Raw genomic sequence first — 26,765 nt, 5'->3', positions numbered from 1 at the left:
GTAAGCCGTTTCGACACTGGGTCAAGCATCATTCTAAGCACATTACAGCACATTTCATCTTGAGAACAGCACACCCAGATAAGGACTGCTGTGGCTGTTTCACAGACGGGAGACAGGCACTGAGAAGTCAAGTGAGCCGGCCAATGTAAGGGGCGAGCTGAGGTCTGCAGTGTTCACAGAACACGTCACTATTGCTCCTCGAGGGGAGACTTTTACAAACACACAGAACAGAATGGCGCTGCCAAGCAAACAAACAGAATCAGGTCAAACAGCAGTCAGCCCCAGTGAGATTTCTGGTCTATATTCATTACCAGTGGCCAGCAGCAAACACAGACTGGAAAATGTACTTACCGGAAATAAAGGAAAAGCTACTCAACTCAGCGTTAGGGTAACACACTGACAACCTGTGCTACAGGCTATTTTAGGACATGGATGACCATGAACCATGCTACAGAATGCAGACTGTTTCAAGCTCAGCGACACACTGACTGATCCAGTTAACTCAGCCACTCTCTAGGCAGGAGCCGCTCCCTGGAGAACAACTAAGCCTCTGGAATTTGTTCATGGACATGCAGGACCAGAACTCAGATAGAAGTCCATAGGCTTCATTACTAAGATCTTATCCAGAACAAATGTTTTCTGAATGCAAATTTCACACAAAATCTATGATTACATCAAAAACCACATTCTGAAAATATTTCATCTTTAAAAATCTGCTTCAGAAAAATCATCACTACCATCAACAAAAAAACACTGCTTCTGCCTAAGTGTCAGATGTAAATGAAATGAAGTTAACTTCACTGTGAGGATTCATATGAAAATAACTAAGGTGATTTTCTAAGTCCTGCCTTGAACATGGGACACCAAAGGAATAATACCTTTTGTGAAACTCAAGTGTAATACCGGGATTTTCCAAGCCTTATCACTTTTTGCATTTTTTACTGAAAAACTTTCCCATTTTCTAAGTTTTTATTTTGTTTTAGAATCAGTTTTCCTCCATATTGAAGATGATCAATTTTGTTATACTGGGAGAATCAGCAATGAACAGCCTGGTTTAATACACTTGTTTCATAACTGACCCACCAGAAACATGATTAACTCACAGAATATAATACATTACTTGTCCTTAAAAATAGATAAAACCTGGGAAACAAATAGTAAGAATTATAATGATACAACTAATATGAATCCATGATCCTTAAAGATTAATGGTGTGTGTGTGTGTGTGTTACCAAGAAAAGTTGGTATTTCGTTCAATTGGAAACTGCTACAGTACACATAGCTTCAGGGTGGATGTCACCCTGAGGTGGACAGTCCCCTCGAGAGAGGGATTTGTTATGTTATTTGGAGTTTGTATAATTGCATCTCTACAATTTTAGGCTATGGGTAGCTCACAATATCTCTGTTCTTCAAATCAAGAAAGAAATTTTGTGTCACAATACAAATGGAAAACAAGTCTCAATGGAAATAAGTAGAAAACAACAATAACAAGGTCAATGACACACATCTGTGACTTAACTTCAGCCAATGCCACTGTCTGGTAATTGTGCTTATAGCCATATCAAGATGCTCCTGGTCTTCACTGAGGAGACCAGCATCTGAAAGCTGACAGTCCTCTAATACTGCCGTGTGAGGAATAAGAAGGGGAAGCCTTGGGCCAGTGCTCTTATCTCTCTGGGTACATATCCCACACTTGGGAAACAAAACATAAGCTGGTTCTGCTGCCTCCCTTCTGGCTCCAGTACACAGCCAGGTCTAAAGCACTGTATTCCCGACATCTTAGAGACTGTCCTAACACAGTTATTATAATAATCAGTAGTACTACAGGAACACCTCAACAGAACTGTCTCTTTAGTACTCACATAAATATTCCAAATATTCTGGGTACTGGGAGGCAGACAAAAAGTTCAAGAAACACCTTACCTAATGCAAACAATGTACAAGCCTCAAAGATATGCCACAATATATGGCTGTAACTTTATGTATCACAGAGTCCACAGTTCTAAGTGTAACTATGACACCGGAGAGCTGGATTCGATCCCAGTTCATGTTGAACATGTACCCTTGCCTGAGTTCCAGGTTTCTCAGCAGAAAAATGGAAATCTCTACCTCTAAATTTAAAGTTACACTTATGTCACTTTGCTCAACATCTGTCCCACAGTAAGTACTTGCTATTTTAAGAACTAAATAGAGGTATACTATACTGGGGGAAAAAACACTATTTTAAAGCAATCTGATCTGGACCTTCCAAAAAGATCAGGTTTTTGGTGAGCTGTAAACACCAAAGACAGTCCAAATGGGGAACGCCAGCAGACCAGGGTAAGGGCTGTAGTGGAGGCAAGGCAGACAACTGGAGCAAGCCATTGAGAGTGCTAACTGCCAGGCTTCATGGTCTTCATGGCCAGGTCTGAAGGGCAGCTCGTAACCTCTAATCCACTCTCTCAGTTTTGAGCACTACAGAAGAGTTTGTTGAGTCTTAAGAGACCACTGCAGCAGTGTGACAATGGGGTGGTCAGAGCTGGGAAATCAATGACAAGAAAGCAACCAGAAGCTGAGACCTTTCAAAGGGATTCTCAAGGACCTTGTAGGGGGAACAGAAGGAAGGAATCAAAGCTAACTCTGAAAAGGAGAAAGAGCATGGAGACAATGAGGACGCTAAACACGGAGTACTTTAACAACAGGATGAAAGACATAGTAACCACCAAGATGACACTCAGTGTCAACTGCAAGGGAGGAGGTAAGACAAAACAGATGTAAGAAAAGGTGTCTGAATTTGGTTAAGTAAGATAAAAGTGAACTTTAAGAATATCTTGAAGGCAGGTATGGTGGCACATGCCTTTAATCCCCACTTAGGAAGCAGAGGCAGAAGGATATCTGAGCTTAATCAAGGCCAGATTGGTCTACAGAGTTCCAGGACAGCCAAACAATCAGAAAAAAAAAAAAAAGCAGAGAGAGAGAGAAGAAGAAGAAGAAGAGAAAGAAGAGGAGAAGCTAAGCTTTCAGAGGCTGGATAGCACAATGTTAAACAATTAAGAACATGTATTGCTTTTGTAGAAAACCTGGGCCTAAGTTCAGTTCCCAACAGCCACCTCCAGCAGCTCACAACACTGTAACTCCAGACCCAGGGACCCAACACATCTGGTCTTCGCCAGTATCTTCGCCTACGGTGCCATACCCACACAGATACACACACACACACACACACGGTAAAATGACAGTAATGAACCGTTTAAAAGACTATCTTCAAAAGAAAAGCTGGAGAATGGAAAGGTTAGATGACTAATGCTTACGAAGAATAGAAGGGGTACATGGTGGGTAAGAAGAAACAGGAGTCATTTGTTCTCTAACAGTAAGAAGGAAGAGAATCAGAACGGATGTGCAAAATCAAGAGAATTACATTGAAAGCAAAAAGGAACACTGCAGAAAATAACCCCATACAACACCACTGGTAACTATGACAATTATGGCTTTGCCATTTGTTAGGTACAAGTGAGAAACACTAGGTTTGGATTCCGTCCAGAATTAAGGCTTAGAGGGAAATGTGATCAAGGAAGTAAAAGATGACTGTCGCTAGCGGTTCAAGACTGTGGGCAGTCAACAGAAAACCTAACCATAAACTCCCTTCCTTGGGTCACCACACCCTAACTTTCTGGAAGCAGACTCTTCTACTGAAAAGACTCACTAGCAACTTCAGCTTCTGGTCCTGCAGATCTATGTAACGACTCTGACATGGCCCAAGAGGCAGTGGCCTAGGCTAGGAACGGTGCTAGCATGAGGTGACACTGTGCAAAGGCGCCCTCAGCTGTAAGTGCATTTGTGGCTCTACTAGCACCCAGGTACCCAGAAACTCTCCATGTTGTGATTTCTATTGTACTGTATGAACAAACGTACATGCTGCAACATTGGGATACCCAGATTCTGCCTCAGCTAATTCCTGTAATTGCAATAAATTCCTAGTTTTGTTTTTCTTAAAATTTCTCAGTCTGATGTTACACTTAAAAGAAAGTCCTCAGAGGGAGAAGGGGAACTGGTGAACTGGTAAACTGGCAAAGCAGCAGCGAAGTCAGAGCTCAGACTCAGGCCATTTGTTCCTGTTCTCACTGACTCCCCCTCCTCATGCCCAGAATGCTGATGGGATGGGGAAGAAGCACCCACAGGGCTAGGCAGCAGGCCAGCTAAGTGCAGTTCCACCGCCCACTCTTTCTACTTCCTTGCTTGAAGAGGCCTGTGCTCACTCCCTCATTCCACTCAAGTCTATGAGTGGACCTCAAGCAGGCCGAAGCAACTGAGTGGCCCCAACGTTCTGTGTTTTCTAAACATCTACCATGCATTTCTGCTACCATGGGATCATGAAAGAATCTGAATTTTAGATGTGTGCAAGCCTGTAATCCTAGTATTTAAAAGGTTAAAGCAGGAGGAAGGGAGGGAGGGGAGGAAAGAGTGATAGATGAGTGAGCAAGGAAGGGAGGAAGAGGAATGAAGAGGGGGGAGGGACACAGGAAGAAATCTGAATTTTAAACTACAAATGGTGTCAAACTGTACTGCTAGTTTTATGTCAGTTTGACACATACTAAACTCATCTGAGAGGAGGGAGTCTCAATTAAGAGGCAGCCTGTAGGGCATTTTCTTACTTAGTGATCCATGGGAGAGGGCCCAGTCCACTATGGATGGTGCCATCCCTGGACTGAAGGTTCTGGGCCGTATAAGAAAGTGGCTGAGTAAGTTAAAGGGAACAAGCCAGTAAGCAGCAGCACCCCGAGACCCCCACCTCCACCTCCACCTCCGCCCACGGCCTCTACATCATCTCCTGCCTCCACGCTACTGCCCTCACTTCTTTTGAAGATGATTTGTTATCTGGAACTGTGAGTAAAATAAACCCTTTCCTCCCTAAATTTGGTCACAGTGTTTCATCAAAGCAATAGAAACCCTAAGATACAAACACACATGCGTAGGAGAGAGCACAGGTTCCGAGTAACCATAATGTTGTTCAACTCAGGGTCTCCAAAGCCTACTAAAGAGAAGACAATTCATAAAAAGGATGAGGAGCACCCTGAGGAGGAAAGAGGGTGCTACAGATAAAAGCAAGTGATGAAAAACACAAGCTATGTGAGAAACAGATCACAGACTTGCTGAGTTGAAAGTTCATGTTAGGAGAAAAATCAGGATTGAGCTGGACATGTGGGGGTGAGCCGTCAGCACACTGTAAGTGGGCAAACAGGCTTAAAGCAGCAATGCTTTAGCCCTGAGTTTGTGTGCTCACAAAGCTGATTAGTCACCTAGGGCACGCCCACAATACCACTTCAAAGACTGCTCTCACCATGTACAAGAAATCTGATCTCACACTACAAGAACTAACTAAATGGAAAGCCACTAACCTACTCCTGAATTATACTACACATCTACACAGAAATACTCATGTTAGTGTAATTACTTTAGTGGGTCATGACATCTCCTTCTCTGTGTCCACAGCTTCTGCTAGAGATGAACCCAGGGCTCTGAACACCATTCTACCACTGAACTTTATTTATCTCCAACCTAGCCATGATACCAAGAAACAAACAAACAAAACCACAAGAACAATCCTGATACTGTAATGTATTCACACTGCCTGGCTCAAGGCATCTTACCAGCTTCTCCATTATCAGCAAGTATGCTGGGTCTAGTTGAAAGAATTACACAGTCTGCTCTCAGAGGCTCCATATAGTTCAAGAGACGATCACTCACTGTCACTGGGAATTTTTAAGGTGGTAGAAGAGTTTAGTTAGGACCTAACAATATACTGTTAAGGAACGAAGATACTAAAAGTGTAGAGAAGAAAACATAAAGGACAGTGTTAGAAAAGTAAAGAAGAGGAGTTATCTAGCTGGGAGGATCAATGACAAGTTCAAGACATAATAAGCAAACAAACAAATATATATTTTACACAGAAGTATTAAGTTGTTATCTTGAATAGCTAACTTCATATAACACAGCACTCTGTACCTTGATGATTCAGATTGTTATAAATACTTCTAGGGAAAGGAAACTAAATGATTACAGAAAAAGTGAGTAGGGTTATAATATCTTAAAAAAAGAATTTATCATGAGAAGAATGTGCTCTAGGTTTCAAGAATATAGTAAATAATGACAATGTAAAAAAAAGTGCTGTTGGCAGAGACTGCTCATTCATTTTCTGGCCTCAAGACCTGAAATAATCACAGAAACTGTATTAATTAAAACACTGCTTGGCCTATTAGCTTAGGCAATATTCCTGGCAAACTCTTTTATATTAAGGCATTTCTATTATTTTATATTTTACCACAAGGCTCGTGGTTTACTGGTACTGGTGTGTGGCTTGGTCTTTCTTCTCTAGCGGCTACATGGTGTCTCACTGACTCCACCTACTTCTCCTCCTCTATCTGCTTGGAACTCCCACCTTGCCCTATTCTGTACTGCAATAGGCCCAAAGCAGCTTCTTTATTAACCAATGGTATTCACAGCATACAGGAGGGGAATCACACATCACCTCCCCTTCTCTGTCTTAACAAAAATGAAGGTTTTAACTTTAACATAGTAAAATTACATATAACAAAACAGGAATCAAGAAGGAATTACAGTTACAATATTTATATCTACTTTATCTTTTGTCATAACTAAGGAAAACTATAATTACAACTACCTATTCTTCAACTCCATCAAAGACTCCAGAAGGATAAAATACTACCTAAGTAAACAGGAAGAACATTGTAAGCAACTTCCAAAACTCTAGAATTGACAGAGACATCTCGCTGTCTGAACAGTCTCCCAAAGTTCTTCTGTAACATTGGGGTACCCATCTTTAGCCTACTGGCCCATAGTATCCAGCAGACTTTTTCATGAAGCAGGAAATTTCAAAGACAGTTCCACCTATATTGGCAGTTTGTCAGTCACTTTCTTCTGTGTTCTGTAGAAGTCTAGCAGACTCTTTCATAAAGCAGGAACCCCGAAGAACAGTCTCACCTTTAGGAAAGTTCAGCAGTCATTTTTCTGTGAGTCCTGCATGTCCAGTTCACAGCACAGCATCAAACAGTCCAGACAAGAGCAGTTTCTTGCCCAAATGGCTAGCAAACTCTATAAGGAGCCTCTTTGATGCCCATTATTCTCTTGAAGTAGACTGGTGTGTAGTGATGAGACGAACAGGCCTGCTTTTCATCCTGCCCGGCTCTCGCATGGTTAGCTTTACACCCGAAATAACAACACACAAATTGTATTCTTTTAAACACTGCTTGGCCCATTAGCTCTAGCCTCTTACTAGCTAACTCTCACATCTTGATTAACCCATATTTAGTAATCTGTATAGCACCACGAGGGGTGGCTTACTGTAAGATTCTAGCCTACGTCCATCTTGGGTAGGAGCTTCATTGCATCTGACTCACTTCCCTTCTTCCCAGCATTCTGTTCTGTCTACTCCACCCACGTATGTTCTGACCTATCAGGCCAAGCAGTTTTCTTTATTAATTAACCAATGAAATCAACAGATTGATAGAAGACCCTCCTCCATCACTGGTGCTGCCAGGAATAGATGTGTCTAGTTGTCACGAAATGTCCTAAGTTCTTAAAACATTTTAAATGGTATGTTCTGTTAGTCTTTAAAGGTTTGAAGAATAACTATTCATCTAAAATATATCTCTGTACATCTAGAAAACCCAACTAACATGACTACATACTAGAAGACAATGGCCCTTCTCCCAACAAAGTCTGTCCTAAGGATTAGGGACATCAATTAGGGGTTGATTAACTGTATAGGGTTGGGATAAAGTTTTGAAATCAGGGATCTCACTTTTAAAAAAAAGGAAATTGAACAGGATATTAGGTAGATTAGAGTGAGCTTACTCTCACTAATAATAACACTAGTGAGTAATATAGGAAATACTTGTGAACTATTATTTATAGACAATTTACATTGGTATAGATTCTTATATATTTATACAAATTTAAATGATATTTGTGATTGAATATGCTATTTCTATTTACAATATTTGTACATCTATTCAAAGTTATTTTGTCAGATTATATGCATGCATGTTTCTACCTCTGTTTAAGACATTTTGTATACTGATACAATTTTAGAATATATTTATCACATTGCATTATACATTTCTACCTCTGATCAAGATACTTATACATTGTTTACATTTTTAGGGCATTGTCCTTATTTGCTGCACTGTTGTTTAAAGATTGTTTAATATTCTAATATGACAGCCGGGCGGTGGTGGCGCACGCCTTTAATCCCAGCACTCGGGAGGTAGAGGCAGGCGGATCTCTGAGTTCGAGGCCAGCCTGGTCTACAAGAGCTAGTTCCAGGACAGGCTCTAGAAACTACAGGGAAACCCTGTCTCGAAAAAAAAAATATTCTAATATGATGTCTTAGTCTTTGAGCCATATAGGTATTAAGAATTGCAGGTCAATAGTCATCTATGTCACACTTATGGTTAGACTAATCAGGCTCTTTAGATACATGGAGATTGTATTCTGCATAGATAGGTAATCTTCAACCACTTCAAAGGACAGTAAAATATGGCATTTAAATAACGAAGGGTTCTGTTTCTTTAGACACGAGTGCTCCTGGTTGAGCACTGAAGACACTCCACTTAGAGCTTGTTTTCTTCTTGGCAAAACTGGTCTTTGGGAAAGGAACTGCCCATTCCTTGACCACTGACAAAATGCACGATTGTCGGGACTGGACAAGCAGGATACAAGAAAAAAGACTGCCAAATCTTGCCAAGACAGGGTAAGACGGTTTTAAAATTTTTCCTGCCTCTGAAAATATCTGTCAGTTACTCTAGGTCTTAGCCAAAGTTGGTTGCTCCAACGTTACAAATGAGACTTTGAGTGATTGCCCAGACAGCCAGTTGTCTCTGTCATTTACTGTACATTTTGGAAGTTGCTTGATTGCACTTCCTGCCTACTCAAGTAATATTATCTTCCTTCTCAGGTCTTCATTGGAGTTGAAGACTAGATAGTTTGTAGTTACTTTCCTCTTATGACTTAGCCAAGCCATTTCTAATACAAAACTTAGAATCCTTAGGATAGAATAATTATTAAAACATTTAGCATGTTTCTTGCTTAATATTGTTTATGCTTAATATTGTTTATATAATCCTAATTGTTTATTAAAAATTTCCACCTCCTCCCCTCCTCCCATTCCCTCCCCTCCCCCTCCCCCACTTCCCCTCCCCCTCCCTCTCCAGTCCAAAGAGCGGTCAGGGTTCCCTGCCCTGTGGGAAGTCCAAGGTCCTCCCCCCTCCATCCAGGTCTAGGAAGGTGAGCATCCAAACAGATTAGGCTCCCACAAAGCCAGTACATGCAGTAGAATCAAAACCCAGTGCCATTGTCCTTGGCTTCTCAGTCAGCCCTCATTATCAGCCACGTTCAGAGAGTCCAGTTTGATCACATGCTCCATCAGTCTTAGTCCAACTGGCCTTGGTGATCTCCCATTAGATCAGCCCCACCGTCTCAGTGGGTGGGTTGCACCCTCGCGGTCCTGATATCCTTGCTCATGTTCTCCCTCCTTCTGCTCCTCATTTGGACCTTGGGAGCTCAGTCCAGTGCTCCAATGTGGGTCTCTGTCTCTATCTCCATCCACCGCCAGATGAAGGTTCTATGGTGATATGCAAGATATTCATCAGTGTGGTATAATCCTAATTTTTATACTTGATTATCTGTTCTTATTATATATAGTTTTGTATTGGGTTTGGAACTCTCTTATTTTGACAAAAGGGGGAGGTGATGGGGAACCTCCTTCAGCCAACAGCCTTTGAGAGGCTGGACCAGGTTGGGTGTGGCCTTGGGTACCAAAACGATGCAGGCCCACTTGTGCGCCCTCCCACACACACACCTGGATGCTGGATTCCATTCCTGCTCCCCATTGTGATCTATGAGTTCCCCTTTAAATAAAGAACCCCTTATTATACCTTATTCGGAGCTAGTGTGGGATTACTTCATCTTGCATGTTCCCCTTCATCTGGCACAGTCCCCTTCAAAGTGCCAATAGGAACCAGTCCAAATTTAAATTAGAAAACATTTTTAAAGGAGCAATACACAAACTGGCAGAAGTATCTTTCATTCTTCTACCTCTAAGGCACCTGATACTGAGTTGTGTGGCATGCAACAACCTTTTCTAGTTTCTACTTGTTCCTTCAGAAGCCTCAGACAGCGAGTTAGCTGCCTCAGGCCTCTTCTCCTCTACTTTCTTTTGCTAACAAATGCATTCTGGCTGACCATTTTATACTTATGGCATAAACTGGCATCTATTTATTAAGGATATAAAAATCATGTTATGGAAGGCGCTGCTAAGCAGGCCCTCAAAAAAAAATATGCAGAGTCTTGCAAGATGGCTCAGCAATAAAAGCATTTGCCTTCAAACCTGATATTCTGAGCTTGATCCACAGGACAGACATGTGGAAGGAACAGACTACCACAAGTTTTCCTCTGACCTCCCACACATCTGCATATACAAATATTTGCCCTGCATGTGTGTGCACGCACACACACACACAAATGTAAAGGAAAAATTGAAGGACAATAAGGTTTTGTTTCCCATATACACCTCAATTGTGGAAGATAAGCTGAACCTTTGGGGGTCAGGGATGACGGGTTTGATCAGAATTAGCAGGTTAATCCCAGCATGCCTACAACAACATGAGCAGCAGCAGCTCCTAACTATTCTGAGTACCACAGCACAGCTGCAGAAACAAAAGATACCCCACCTCAACTGAATGGAAGGAAAGAAGCACTCCCAAAGTTATTCTGTAACTTCTATATGCCCTGTGGCACATGCACAGCCAAACTCACATACATACAAATAATAAGGATTTTAAAAACATATACTTTACACTTACTGAGCAGATGCTGATTAGTTTTGCTTCAACTGATAAAATTATGTTCTTCGAAAATCTAATAGAATATTAAGTGTCTTGGTTTTAAAATTAAGTCCCTTAGGAAAATCATTAATTTATTTAGCAAATTACTGACAATAATCAGTGGGATCTAAATAGACACAGCAAAAGGAACTATTTTTAAGACTTATCTTTAATGTTCCCAAGCCATGCCCAGACAAGTTAAGGCAGAAAGGGCCTGTTATAACTTTTAGATTCTCACAGGACTCCCAACAGCACACAGGAATGTGCTCCCAATTACCAATGACACCATCAAAATGCTTTGTAAATGTCAAATAATTTTTATTTGGGTATTCAGATGAGTATTAGAAATATGTGGTTGAGGGCAAAGACAATAAATAAGTGAGAAAATAAGCATTAACCATGTATCTTAGCTATTTGCAAGTGCCTCGAAGCCCCTGGACGCATAGTAGCTGCATTTAGTTGAAGAGTGGTCCTTCAAACTGGAACAGCCAGGCCTGTCACCTAGCATCAACGCATTCCTGTAGAAAAATGTTCTCACTGTACCCCATTTAACCCTTAGAGTCAGTCACCAGATACTGCTAGTCCCAAGTGGTTTCTAAAAAAAAAAAAAAAAAAAATGTATGCTTCCAGTGATCCTCAAGAACTGGGAGATCCTGAAAGCCTGTGGACAAATCCTTGGGGGTTAGTAGCGCCCACGTCTTCAAAGACTATGGAATTCCCATTCTCCATATCTTCATCCTAACCCCAGCACTTGGGAGGAAGCCAGCCTAATATACATCGAGCTTCATGCTATAACATAAAACCATTTCAGGGAAAAAAATCCTATAATTACACCATTCGTTAACTCAGCAAGCATTATTAAGCACCTATTATGCCCCAGTGTGCACACTAGCCCTCTACCTTCATTGATGCTAAAGGCAGAAGGACATTATTAGGTCTTGAAGCCAGGACAAACATCTAACTGAGCTGTCTATTAACAAAGCAAAATGAACCTGGACGCCTTAGTTAGCTGTTTATCCTGGGTTTGAGACCTAACAGACATCTCTAACATTAAACCTGCATTCCTCAGAAACTACTGCCCACCTAGGACATGCTAAGTCACCTAACTGGTACTGCCATGCTTTCAAATGTCCACCTAACTTGCTGCCTAGATGGGACCAACATGGTGTGTGTGTCTCTCTCTCTCTTTCTCCTCCTCTCTCTCCCTCTCCTCCCTCTCCCTCTCCTCCCTCCCTCCCTCCTCCCTCTCTCTCTGGAATTCAGCATGGGATCTACAAACAAAAGCAGCTCCTTCATGTCCCTCGGTTTGTTAGGAGCACCAAAGTTCTGCCTGCTCAGTGAGCTCACCACCTCAGAACCAACCTTTATTGGTGTCTCTGGTCTTTATTTGTACACTTTTGGAGAAACAAACCCTCAACCTAGCTGCACAGTAGGGGGAAACAAAGGGATTATTGGCAGGACTGGAGCAGCAGCACCACGTTCACACAAAACACACGCAACAAAGCTGTGACACCAGTTCGAGAACAATGAGTAATTTTTTTGTTATCAAAGCCAAGATACTGCAAATTTCAAGTTTTCTCACAGAGCAGAGCAAACGAAACTTTTTGATCACATTGTAAGAACCAGGCCCCAAGCTCACAGCTCTACACACACTTCCGCTAGCCTTCATTACCAATCGTTCTGAACTGGGATTAAAAGGAAATAGTCTCAGCAGGTTAAGTTATCAGATCAGGGTAAGAAGTTAATAAGCAGCAAGCAGAGATTTAAATCTGAAGCTGTCACATTCCAAAGTCTATGCTATTTTAACTAAACTCAATGCTTGTTGACATGGAAAGTTACAAATGTTTCCCTCTGGGATATAATGCAGTACTCTAGAAGAAACACTCGCTCTAAAGAAATCACTAATAATGTAGCATGGCAATATGTACTCAAAATACCAAGCCCGTGACCCCAAGTCACAAACTCAACATAAAATAGGTAACAAGTTCCCTGTTCATGGCTACTAACATTTCTACATCCACATCTACTTTTTGCTTAACTCACAGGCACAGAAGAAGTAGCAGTTACTATTAGACCAGCGCTCTTTACAACCCATTTCACACAAAGGAGAACAACCGCGATGCCTGGACCTCAGATCTTGCTGCTTAAAAAGCTCAAGGAGATAAATGGATACGTCAGATCAGCCCATCTAAATAACAGCAGCAGTAGCTGTCTACACAGACTCATAGTAGTGACAGACTAGTTCTTCAGTCCCCAAGGAGCAGACATTACTATTACATTAAGATCTATAATTTGTCAGACACACACTACTTCAAATTCAGGATTGGGGCATGAAATTTCTGTAATTTCCCATAAAAAATATGGTACTCCAATTAAGAATATATAAGTGCAGTAATATGAGCTGGTCTGAATGAGGATGCTCCCACTAAGTCTTGGGCACTTGAACACTGGTTCCCCAGTTGGTGGTTGTTTGGTAATGATTAGCAGGGATGGCTTGCTGGAGGAAGTATGTCACTGAGATGGGCTTTGAGGTTTCAAAAGGCTCATGTATTTGAGTTAGTCCCTCTCTACTTCTTATCTGTGGTCCAAGATACGAGCTCTGCCCCAGGCTCCTGCCATCATGGACTCTTACCTTCTAGAGTCCTAAGCCCCAACTAAACTTTCTATAAAAGTTACCTTGGTTGTAATGTTTTAGTACAGCAACAGAAAAGTTAGAATATACCACTCAAAGTCCAAAGACAGACACTGGTTAGATTAATTCTAAGTCATCATTTTCGGCCCCTTCTAGGTCTAACAAATGAGTGCGTACACAGAGTAAGCTAACTAGATGTAATGGCACATGCATGAACCTGGGTACTCCAAAGGCCGAGACAGGAGGATCACTTGAGTATAGAGGGAAAACTTATATATACAGAGTATACAGAACAGTCCCGGACACACAGAACACACAGACCAAACTGAATAAATACTAACCATAAATACTTCAACATTGTGTGCCAGACATGGTCCCACATGCCTGTTATCCCAACATTTGAAAGAGGCAGGAGGACCAGGAATTCAAGGTGATCCTCAGCTACATAGCATATTTGGGGCCAGTCTAGGCTACATTAGCAAAAAGTAGCAAAGAAGCATAGTCAGTTCTAGTAACTCTTCATGAGACAAGCTACATATAAAGTCTATCTTCAAAACCTAAGTCCCTCACCAAATGCCACTTTACATTAAATTATGCTTCAGTTTGATATATAAAATTATATACACAGTACAGTCCTTTATACAACACTTCCAAAATGGTAAATTCATGATTAAAAAAAAAAAACCAAACTAGCACTGTGAAGCACAGTTTCTACAGCATAATACAACTTACCGAGTTTAAAGCAGACTTACAGTACTGTGTACCATGACATCACCCAAGCTTAGGGCTGCCCTTATCCCAGAATGACTCCCTCCAGGCTGCTGCTCCTGCCCTGCCATTAGGAAACCACCAATACTGTTATTATGGATCTTTCCCACAGACATTTTTCTATAGATAATCTTCAACTATTTCACATAATGCAAGACAACAGGTACTTCTTTCATTCAGTATGTTTCTAACATCTTCTTTGTTGTAGCATATATTAGACACCTGTTCTTACAGTGGCAGGACATTATTTCACTTTAGGGATATAACGTATTTTATTTGTCAGTTACTAACTGATGAATATTTGGACTGTTTTTCAGGTTTGCTACTGTGAATGGTGTATTTTAAATGTTCCCACAAAGAATTCTTTGAACATTTTCTCATTTCTCTTGGGTAGATACATAAGAGTAGAGCTACTTATTCCTAGGTAAATTTATGTTCACCTTTTAAAGAAATGCCCAGTGTCTTCCAACATAGCTTTGTGCCACTTATGTTCCCAAGAGCAGTGTGAGAATATTCCATCTCTCCATAAAACCAATACTAAGAATATGGTCTCTAACTATAGCCTGTCTAGAGACAGTCTATCACTGTGATTGAATGTGTCGTTCCCTAACTATTAATGATGTACTCTAGATGAAAGACCTTTAGCATGCTTATAGCATGCAAATATCTTTCCCAAATCTATATTTTTTATATTTTCTTAAGTATTGTCTGTAATATTAAGTGTTAAGATTAACATTTTTGGATAAAATTCAATTTTTAAGTTCTTTTCTTTCATGGTACATATGCTCTCAGTGTCATATCTAAAAACTCAGGCTAACCCAAGGTTGCAGAGATTTTCTTCTATGAAATAAATCATCTAGAAATTTCATGGATTTAGATTTTACAATTAAGCACATAATTTTGAGATAATTTTTGTATATTGTGTGATTATAGACAAAATGTTTAAGCAAATTTTTTTCCTAAGTAACCATCTGATGAGAATACTATCAGTGAACTATCCTGGCACATTCCCCAAAATAAACTAAGCATAAGTGTAAAGAGTTATTTCTGATTTCTCAGGTCTGATCACTGACCTCTGTATTTAACTTTAGGCCAATCATTCTGCCCTGATTAGCATAGCAAAGCAGTCAATGTTTAGAATGGAAAGGGCCAAGTTTCCAAATTGTTACCCTTCTTCTTCCAAATCTTTGGGACTGGATAACAAAAAATCTGCAGAGACTTTGTTAAAGTCTCAGTATTAATGTGCAACCTTCTGGGGTGAACTAGCCAGGGCAATGCAGGAGAGCTCACCCCCGTGGTTAAGGACATGGGAGAGCTGACAGGCTGACCAACCCAGGCCCAGAACCGCAGCTATGTGTTGGCCCACCCCAATATCCACCCCATCTGTGATCTGCTGGAGCATGTGAAAGAACTGGTCCCGCAGACCCAAAGCTGCAGGATTCCCACAACGCGGAGCAACAGCAGGATAACCAAGAGGAGCTCCGGTAAGGGTCCAGCAGCAATAGTGTAGCAGAAGCCAGAGGCCAGACCAACGACTGCAACGAACACTTGCAGGTAAAGATGTATGGAAAAATGGGTTTTACTGCATGACTCACTGTGCCACACTGCAGCTTTCATAATAAGATTGTTTTTCTTTTCTTTTTTTTTCTCTCTTAAATTTTATTTTATTTATTTGGAGGGACATTGCTAGGGCAGAGGGCAGATATGAAGGGATGGAAAAATGAATGGGTAGAGATCCATGATATGAAAGACACAAAGAATAAGTAAAAAAAAAAAAGTTTAAAAAAAAATCAGCCTTCTGACCAAAATACATATTCTGCTTATTTAAATCTTTATATTCTGAGCAATATTTTATACTTCGGTGTAAAAAATTTTAGTGCTTCGTTAATTAAGCTAACCCTAAGACTTGAGATCTTTTTGATGTTACTGCAAATATGTTTCCTACTATTGTATGCTAACTTCCTGTTACTAGCCTGCTAATCTGGCCTCAGATTACAGCAGAGAGCTGAAGCCACTGGGCTGGAACACCGCCCCACCAATCTATGGACCTTCCTACTTGCCTCCCTATGTTCAAAGAAGCAATGACTCCTTCCAGAAGACTGTGGGCAGGATCCAGACCATTCCTGTTTTCTGGAGGACATCGCTTCCTTCTTCCCCTCAGCAGTCCTAATCCTGACAACTGAAATTACGCATTACTTTACAATCCCATTCACACACCCACCAACCACACCCCCCACACACACTTCATTCAGCTGGCCCTGACCTGGGTGTAGTCACTCTCACGGGCAAATTACTTTTCAGAAACTACCTATATGCCCCATCTCTAGTCCTTTGGCTGCCATTTATTTCTCAGGTCATTCAAATCTGGCATTTATTGCAACTAGTCCACAAAACAAGCCTTTAAAGAGTTACCAATGGCATCTAGGTTTCTAAAGCAATCCAATGGCTTCATTTCTGCTCACATTTCCCAGTCTCTGAGCCAAATGAAATCTCAGGGCAGCTGGCTCTCACCTCCTTGGAACCCTTGACAACCATCCTGGCATCTCCACAATGACATGCACTCTCTGTCCTCCACCTCTCTTCACCCATTCTGCCGTCCTTAGCCTCCACCCTATGGACTTCTACTTCCTAACTTAGAAATGTTCATTGCTCCTTGAGACTCAACTGTCAGACATTTTTCCTCTTTTTTAAGTTTTTTCTTCAATAATTTCATTAGTTACCGTTTTTAATTTGCCAACAAAGTAAAAAGCTTCAAATTATCTTCTTCTCAGAGATAAATATATTAAATTTGTAGGTCTTCCGTGGTAAAGTTCATAAGTGACACACAGGCTTCCATAAATTTAAAATGAACAAAGGAGAATTCTTCATACTCCTTTACCAAAACAGTACTCCCTAGGACCCACTCCTCTCCCAACCATCCAATACTAACAACTCTAACAACACTCTTATGTTCTTTCTTCTCTCTCACGCTCCATATATATTACTGTGGCTTCCTATTTTAAACTAAACAATCTTATTTAAAAGTTCACTCCTCTCTACCTGGCTGCCTTGCTCTAATCTAAGTCACTGCTGTTTGCCACATGGACTACTTCCTATCTACTGGCCAAGCTGCTCACCTCCCCAGTTATGAGTGGTCTTAAAAAATACAATTCAGATGCTATTCCCATGAATAAAAATTTATAGATTCCTATAAGATCCCAACTGCCTACAGTAAGTGGTCCTTCCTTTCTCCTCTTTGGTCCACTAATCCCCAGCTTCTCATCTGACACATCATCTCTTCACAGTTCTCTTGATTCGCTGTCTCGCTCACCCTCATCCCTAGCATGGCTGTCTATACCTCCTCTGAGATGTCTCACTGCCTTCCTACCAGCGGTCCTCCAGTATCACACAGTTCTTTTCAACTTTACCAGACACAAGGCACAAGGCAGAGACAACAGCTGATCCTTCACCACCATGTACAATCCCTGGAGGTACACAGTGACCACCACAAGGAGTAGTGTAGTAAAACTGATTTGTAAAAGATGTCCCTTCGGCATTTCAAGACCATGTATTCTATCATAAGACTTTGTTACCCTCGGGTCAAATGATATTCCTAGGCTAGAACAGGCCAGCAACATCAAGTTAAATGCAAAATGTTGCAGAACTGTGTTTTCTAAGCAGATGTCCAGTGTGTTCACGAGACTCCCAAAGGACTAAACAACTCAAAAAATAACACTTACTAACAAAATCTGACTTCGTCCTTTAAACAACAGACCTCAAATTAAGTAAAATCTTGAAACAAAACAGAAAAGAGATGTATTTTTTTAAAGTCCAAGTCCTGTAATTTAACAATCTTAAAGAAATGTGGGCGGGGCAGTAATGGCTCACGTCTTTAATCTCAGCACTCCAAAGGCAGAGGCAGGCGGATCTCTGTGAGTTTGAGGCCAGCCTGGTCTACAGAGTGAGTTCCAGAACAGTCTCCAAAGCTACACAGAGAAACCCTGTCTTGAAAAACAAAAAGACAAAACAAAACAAAAGGGCTGGAGAGATGGCTCAGCGGTTAAGAGCACTGCCTGCTCTTCCAAAGGTCCTGAGTTCAATTTCCAGCAACCACATAGTGGCTCACAATCATCTGTAATGAGGTCTGGTGCCCTCTTCTGGCCTGCAGGCACACATACAGACAGAATATTGTATGCATAATAAATTTTTAAAAATTAAAAAAAAAACCCAAACCTTTTGCCAGTGTGTTTTTTCAAAAGAAGAAGAGGAAGGAAGGAAGGAAGGAAGGAAGGAAGGAAGGAAGGAAGGAAGGAAGGAAGGAAGGAAGGCAGGCAGGCAGGCAGGCTGGGTAGTTGTGCACGTTTTTAATCCCTGCACTCCGGAGGCAGAGGCAGGATCTCTGAGTTAGAGGACAGCCTGTTTACAGAACAGGTTCTAGGACAGCCAGGGTTACACAAAGAAACCCTATCTCGAAAAGAAAGAAACAAACAAGCAAAAACAAAACAAAAAACAAAACAACAACAAAAAACATCAGCACAAAAAGAGAAATATGGCAGGTAATTAGCTACTGCCAGCCTAATCTCTTCCACAGAGGTAAACAGGAAGAACTGAAAGAAGATGTATCTATCCCAGTGTCTTGGTTACTTTTCCATTCCATTGGGGTAACAGCTTCAGAGGGTTAGAGCCCATGCCAGCAGAGCAAGGGCATGGCAGCACGAGCAGTGAGAGCTCACATGCGATCCACAAGGAGGCGGCAGAGAGAGCACACTGGGAATGGGGTGAATCTTGTGCACTCTCAAAGCTTATCTCCAGTGGCACATCTCCTCTAAAAATGCCACACCCCCTAGTCCTTCCCAATCAAGTCACCACACAGAAAGGCTGCAGAAAGTGAAACATCAGAAAGGATAAAGACTAGCAGCCAGTTCAGCTCTCATTTCCAAGTCCCACTGGCCAGACACCTTGAAGAACCAATACAATCTTCCCCTCAGCTGCTGCTTCTGTTAGTCAACACAGCATTCAGAGTGCACACAAGCAGCTGACGTGCTTGCTCCAGTTTCTTAAGGGTGTGGCTGGACGGAACAGGCCCAGTGCACAAAGGCAATTTTTTGAACCAGAAATCTAGAAAACCCAACCCAGCCACTTCATGTGTGGTGATCTGGATGAAGTGATCCGCAAGGTCACAAGACTGGCTGAAGCCAGCTTCTGTTTAGTGCTCCTCATACCGCAGCCTTATGTTCTTTTCTACTGTGTCATAATGCTTGCAGTAAGTTCCAAAAACACTAAAATCGGGGCATAAAGGAAGGTAAGGCTCCAAGTAACAAGATATGAGTTCCAAAAGTAAGCGTGGCACTGTATGAAGATTTCAGTGTGACCTCTTTCATAAGTAGTGCGTGGAAAATGTCTAATTAACGCAAGTGTACTTTTTATTCTTGACAAAGAGTCTAGTGATTTAGAAATTACAAAACAAATAAAAATCCCACAACTTGAGAGTTAAGTTTCTAATATCCAATGCACTTCAGACGTCTTGCTAGTGAACAGATCTGTAACTAGCTCAAGCTAACAAGATAGAACCTGGTTTACACTTCATTGTTGTTGTTCTTCCATTAAATTTATTATCTTATTCAAATATTCTACCAAGCTATTGCTCAACACAACTGATCTAAAGTGTTTCAGCCTTCTGGCTGGCAAACTACAATAAAAAGACAGTTAGTACCCAAAGCGTTTATCAAGAGATCACACATGCAAAGTCTGTGTAAGTTTGACATTACCCAGAAAAAAATTCTCTCATTTTTTTTAAACATGAAAGCTAAGAAGGCATACTCATTAATGTGGTAAATAACATACCTTTCCTATTCTTTAAAAAATAAATTGCTTCTTGAGAAGTTAATTTTAAAGTTATAACACTGAAAATTGTTAGCAGACAGCAAAACTGATGATTAAATCTTATAGGTCAGATCTCTGATTCCTGCACTAGGACAAAACATCACAAACCTGAACCCTAAATAGGTTTTACTCTGCTGCTCCAGCCAGCTCCAGCTATATAGGGAGACCCTGTCTCAAGAAACAAACACTTGGGTACTGGAGAGATCAGCTGGTGGTTAAGAGCACTGGCTGTTCTTCCAGAGGACCAGGGATCAATTCTCAACATCTGCATAGTGGCTCACAATAGTCTCTAACTCCAGTTCCAGGGAATCTGACACCCTCTTCTCGCCTCTATAGGCACGAAGCATGCTCACGGTGCAGTCACACATGCTGACAAGACACTTTGCACATAAAAATAAACGATATTTTAAAAAAATAAATAGATGCTAATGAGTGTAATGATATACTTTAAGATGTCTGACATTGTAATAATATAAAACGGTGTCTGTCTGTATCCAGAAAGCAACAAGAATTCATCTCTCTCTGAAGTAACTGTTTCAAGATATCATTATAAATTAAACTCTTTACTATGCAAAAGAAAACGTCTACATACAACTCAAAAGCAATCTGAAATCCTTACCCTGCATGAAGAAGTAGGCACAAATCAAAGTCTGCCTGATTTAACGACATTCCTCACCTGGTCCCATATCACATGAACGGTGAAGAACCAGCTTCAAGGTGGCAAGGGACAATGAGAAGGGGAAGATACTCACTATTTGTAAACAAGTTATTTAACTTCTCTGCCTATCAAGTTCCTAGTTAATAAGAATGATACCCACTTCCCAGGGCTGTGGCAAGGATCAAGTGAGTTCCTGCATTGGTAAAAAAAAAAAAAAAAAAAAAAAAAAAAAAAACCCACTGGGCACTCAGTAAATGTAGCTCCTGCCTCCTTCAGCTCTGGGCCCTCTGTTCTTTGTTCTCTACCCTCATTTCTCCGGATGACTCAGCCCTCTCTCGTGACTTTTATTAACAAATGTTGAAAAACACTGGATCAATCAAGGTCTGCTCCTTGCCATCAACATAGGTGAGAAAGAGGCCCTGAACATGCATCATGAATAAAATACCTGTTTCTATTCATTGGAGGTTAGCACATCCCAAAATGCCCCACGATCACACTGTAGTCCCTCGGCACTCCTCTTTATGACATGAGGCCCTTCTCCTGACTCTTTCTAATTAAGTGACGTCCAAAAGTGAGGAATCCCTGCCACCATCTCTCCTATCCAAACCATGCCAAAGAGTCCGCACTTATCAAGTTAGCCTCCAGAACCCCTGTAACTCCAGCCTCATTTCCTGTCCTACTGCCAGAGTCCAAGTCAGTGTCAAATCTCTGCAATACTGACATTTTGAAGAAGATAATTCTTGTTATACATGTTGTCCCATGTGCTCTGGGCTATTAAATAGTATCTCTGGCCTCTACCCACTACATGTCAGTAAAATCATTCCCTCCCCCATTTTATAGCAATCCAAAATAGCTTTAGACATTAACATTAGCCAGAGGGAACAAAAACTACTCCCTCATACACTGTCCTCTCTCACTCTATGGGTTTCGGGGTTTTTTGTGGTTTTTTGTTATTGTTGCTGTTTTTAACTATTTCATTACTTTAAAAATATTCTCTGGAGAGTCTGAGGCATATGCCATAACTGATCTTGGGAAGTCAGAGAACAACTTATGGGTGTCAGTTTTTTTCCTTTCCACCATGTGGGTCCTGGAGAACAAACTCAGGTCATGAGGCTTGGCAGCAAACGCCATTCCCCATGGAACCATGTCACCAGCCTCCTGACCCCAGGCTTTGAGTGTTACTGGCCCAGTTCCTCACCATTTCCTATCTCTGATACAAAATCAGCCCCCAAGATAACCAGACTTCAGCTGCTTTCCTCTGCTCTATCAGGGACAACTGCCTCCTAGAACACTGCTTCTGTAAAGCTTTTCTTTCCAACACCCTTCCCAGCAAGTTCAAAGCTCCCCATCCAGCCTTGACCATCTGGATGCAATTGTTATCCGACAAGGTGCTTCACACAGTAAAGTAAGGCTACCCTTCAGAAATACACCGCACCCTCATTTTCCCATTCCACTGCTGTCACTCTGGTCTGCATGTCTACTGCCCAGCACCCACACCACAGGTCTCGGCAAGAGCCTCCTTCCCTACCCTCTAATATCTCAACTATTCAAAGCCAAAACTTGCCAAGGCCTCTCCACTGCCTACTGAAGTATGTATCAAGTCTCCTGCCTCCGGTCTTTAGTGACAGGACCTCTTCATCTTCTCCAAATCTTACAATCTCCTAGTCCTCGAAAAGCCCCACTGTGGTCTGCCTTCGGTTATATTTTGCCCCTCGCTTGGAAGTCCACCTGAACTGTGCCCTATTTCCGCCTCCTTTGTGCTTGTGAACACAAAGCACCTCTCCCAGGCGTCCTCTTCTCCACACATGAGCGGCCTTGCCGTTTAGACCCAGAGCACCTTGTGTCTCCTGGTTCCCTGGAGAACTTGCTCAGCAAAGGGCACAGAACTGTCTTGTCCCAAACACTTCTCACTAGAAAGCAAGGCAGGGCTGTTTTCAGAAAATCTCAAAACTCCTTTCAGAGACAGAAACTCAGCCCACATTCCCTTCTGTCTCACATTTCTGGGTCTTAGGCCAAATTATAAGTATTCCAGATTGCTATTCAGTTCAGGTTAGGTATCCCTTATCAGCGATGCTTGAGACTAAAGTGTTCTGAGTTCTTTCTTTCTTTTCCCTTCAGGTTCTGGACTGTTTGTATATACACAATGAGAAATCTTGCGGGTGGGATCCAAGTTTAAAGACAACTCATTTATGTCTCATATACACCATTTTTACACAGTTTGAGAGTAAATTTTAAAAATGATAATTCTGCACACAAAAGTTTCATGGTGTGTGATTTTCAAACCTGTGTTATTTTGGCCCTCAAAGCTTTGAATTTAGGAGTATCACAGATGTACTGAACAGGGACAATCAACCTAAACATATTACTGTGAGATTCTGGCTTCAGGGAATACCAGCAGTTTCCAACTTGTAACTGAATCTCAAATACTTAAGCTATTTAAGCTGTCTATGCACAAAGGCAATAGAAATTTATTTTCAAATACTAATACAACTGAGTAAAACATAAAACCAAGTTGGATTTAGCTGAACATAGCTCAGCTGGAGGTTAATGAATGCTAACTCGTATGCCCTAAACAATACATTTAAACAGCCTAAAGCTTTGTGCACCAATAAAATGACAAAAGTCAAGTTCTATCAACTCCGTGCTCAACCCCATGCCCCAAAGACATCACCCCAAATAGATTTCAAGCAGCTTCTTCTTCATTTTAAGCCCTTGAAGGTGTGTTTTGTTTCCACAAAAAGAGCAGAATCACAAATGAGCATGTTTTGACCAAACCTGGTTAAGTTCTGTCCCAAGTCCATCAGACACTAGCCCCACATTACCACCATTAACCCATAAGCAAACTACAAGCTCTGTTTCGTGTGATCCCGGGCTAACACTGGCTCCACATTGCAAAAGGGCCAGAAAGACAAAAATAACGAATCTGCAACAGAATCTACCTAGCTGCTAAAGCCTAATCACCATGTGGCCCTTTTCAGCAGCATGGATCAGCACACCCCCAAGTTTTAAAAAGGTAACACAAAATTTAAAAAAAGGCGAGAACTCATTCCCTAGGCACAACTTTTACATGAGGGATGTGCATAGAAATTTTTATATAGCACGGGATTTTTGTTAGAAGAAAAGTGACTTTCGCTCTACCACGGGCCTACAAGAACTCGAGGCTGAAGAGGCAAAGTGCTGGCCAAGACTCAAGCTTCTTAACAGGAGACTACAATCAAAGCCTGGAGACTCCTGGCCCAGCCCACACCTGAAATCCCAGCAATTGAGGGAGCAGCGTGACCCTGAGTTCAAGGCAATCCTAAGCTACAGGGCAAGAAGCTGCCTCAAAACATTAAAAATAAAATAAAACCTCTGGCTCAATATTCTGCTTCCGCTACCTTATACTCATGTGTCTGGAGACTCGGATAACTGGCTCGAATCAATACTAGGATGAGAACTGAAAACGGCTCCTGACAGGCACTTTAAATAGGCTCTTAACTACTACCAGCAATGAATCATTTAGCAGCAGCGTTAACGCTCATCACAAATATCAGATAGGAACTGCTAAGAAGTTTCCTGTAAAACCAGATGACAAGGTTAAACAACCGTGCTTTCTGCTGCAGGGCAGAACTACCCATTTCGATTCCAGCTGCTCAATACATCCCAAACCAAATCCACGAGATCCACCAACTGTTCCTGAATGTCCACTGGAAGATACTGTCCACCGTACATCGGTGACCCATCCTACGAACAAGTTCTTTCTCCATCCACACGCAAAGTATTAGTTCAAATTTCTTAGTCTCCCTAAGAACATTGCTTCCTTAAAAATAAAAACAAAAAACAAAACCAACCTCCTTCTTGGATACAAGTTTAACAAACAAAACAAAAAGCAAACAAACAAAAAACCCTCAGTTCATCGAGTCTGTTCGGCTCACTCAAGAACCCAAATGGCATTCTGCCTGCCTATACTCGTAACTTTACTATTGTGCAGGATCCGAAACGCTGTGTGTAGACGGGAATACATTACCAGGAGCTAGGATTCACACTCATTTCACCCGAGAGCCTCCCTGGGAAGTCGCGCTCTCTCCCAGTGCACAGGCTGACCGAGGGGGATGCAGGCTCAGACCCCGCAGACCCCCGCCCCCCATCCCGGCTGAGCGACCCCTCCCCCTCCAGGAGTCCCCCGCGCACCCGCACCTGCGGCCTCGGCCCGCGGCGGGGGAGCCCCCGGGGGAACCTGCCCTTCTGGAAACGTCGCCCGCGCCCGCTGCCCGAGGCCCGCGCGACCGACCCGGAGGTGGGGGGGGGGGGGGAGGGACACGGCGGCGGTACCTGGAGGACCACGTCGTTGGGCAGCTGCGCGGCCCGGAACAGCTCGAGCACCCGCCCGTTGACCACCACCTTCTTGGTGCTCTCGAGTCGCAGTAAGAGAAGAGATCCGAGTAGTATTTCTGCTCGGCGTCGCTCAGCGTCAAGCCTTCCATCTTCGCCTCGGCCCGGCGACCGCCCCGCCCCGCATGCACCACCGGGGCGCCGGCCCCGCAACCCGGGGCGGCCGGGGGGGACTCGTGCGCGCGGGCACGGCCTCCTCGCGGGGGGCCGAGAGCTCGCGTGGCCCTGGGGCGGCGGGTGGCGCTCGGCGGCGCGGGCCGCGGGCTCGGCGTGGGTAAGGAGGCGGCGGCCGCGGGGCTCGGCTCGGCCGCGTCCCTCGGGCTTCCCGCCTCGGCTTCCCCTTCCGCCCACGCCCCCCCACGCCCCGCCCGCGAACTTGTGGGGCTTCGGAAGTCTAAAGTTTCGGGAGCTCGGGGCTGCGCGTGGCCGCCGCTCCGCCTCCCTCGGCCGCCATTGACTGCGCCCCGGGCCCGGCACTGACAGCGGCGGCCGCGCTCCAGACCCGGATGTGAGGCCGGGAGGAGAGAGCGCGAGAGGGAGAGGGAGAGGGAGAGAGAGAGAAACACCCACCGGGCTGGCTTGGCCGCTCCCGGGAGAGCGGGACGCAGCGCCCCCTGCTGGCCGGAGCCCCGCGGCGCGGCCAGGGGGGCCCCGCGCGCCCTCCGCGAGGACCCTTAGCTAAGGGGACAACCTGGGGACCCGCCTGGCTCACTGCGGGAGGATTCAGATAGGGCTGCTGCGGGCTCGCGGGTGGCAGCTCCTGGCAGCCAGCCCTTCCTACCCGATTGTACCTGCCGAAGAGAAATGCATCGTCTTGCTGTCCACTGGAGCTGGGAACCTTGCTCAGGTGTGGACCGCTGACACTCATCAGCCTGAACCCCCACTCTAGCCCCAAGCCGTGGCCTCTGTAAAACCAAGTTTGCAAACTAGAAAGGAAAACGGTCAAAGTTTTGGTCACCAGGAGCCGGATATTGTCGATGTATGTCATCGACGCTGGAAACCTGTGTAGGCCTTCAGCCGACCCCGGGGCCTCAAAATTTCTTCCTCTGTGAAAGTGATGGGGTTGCATTGCCTCCGTCTGCGCCTGTCTCAAAAAGGGGTGCATAAACTCTCTCTTTAATATTTTAAAGCTATTTTCTTTCGGAAGCTCTATGAAGTCAGGTTGGACTTGAACTCTTGATCGCCCTGCATTTTGCTTCTCTGGTGATAGAAATCCACCAGCAGCCAGCCGTCTATCTTGTCAGGATTAAATATGAAGTATTTCAGAAACGGGCCAAGAAAGATTACACAGAGAACTTTTCAGGTTTGGTTTCTAGTCTGTTACACATGTTGTTCCCCGGAGTACTGACCCTACAAATAGCCCATTAAGAGGACATGATTGTAAGATTCAAAGGAGATGGCTGGGCAGTGGTGACACACACCTTTAATCCCAGCACTCTGGAGGCAGAGGCAGAGGCAGAGGCAGAGGGAATTCGCTGTGAGTGTGATGACAGCCTGGTGGACAGAGCTAGTTCCAGGACAGCTAGAGCTGTTACACAGAGAAACATTGTCTCCAAAAACAAAACAAACAAAACAAAATTTCAAAGGACGCTCT

The 26,765-nt window shown here is 43.1% G+C and overlaps 1 protein-coding gene across 1 annotated transcript in view; it reads right to left on the bottom strand.

The window, feature by feature from the left end:
* Reps1 (RALBP1 associated Eps domain containing 1) overlaps positions 1-25,278 on the bottom strand; it is a 73,318-nt gene extending 48,040 nt beyond the window's left edge. The window contains 2 exon segments of the mRNA XM_042055540.1: positions 25,112-25,197; positions 25,200-25,278. Of these exon segments, the coding sequence (XP_041911474.1) occupies positions 25,112-25,197; positions 25,200-25,263 (150 nt within the window). The 5' untranslated portion in view covers positions 25,264-25,278.
* Positions 25,279-26,765: the final 1,487 nt, after the last annotated feature.

This window comes from Arvicola amphibius, chromosome 8 (assembly GCF_903992535.2).
Source record: "Arvicola amphibius chromosome 8, mArvAmp1.2, whole genome shotgun sequence".
NCBI classification, from domain to species: Eukaryota; Metazoa; Chordata; class Mammalia; order Rodentia; family Cricetidae; genus Arvicola; species Arvicola amphibius.
The sequence above is the reverse complement of the archived record's forward strand: the minus strand, read 5'-3'. Positions and strand labels throughout refer to the sequence as shown.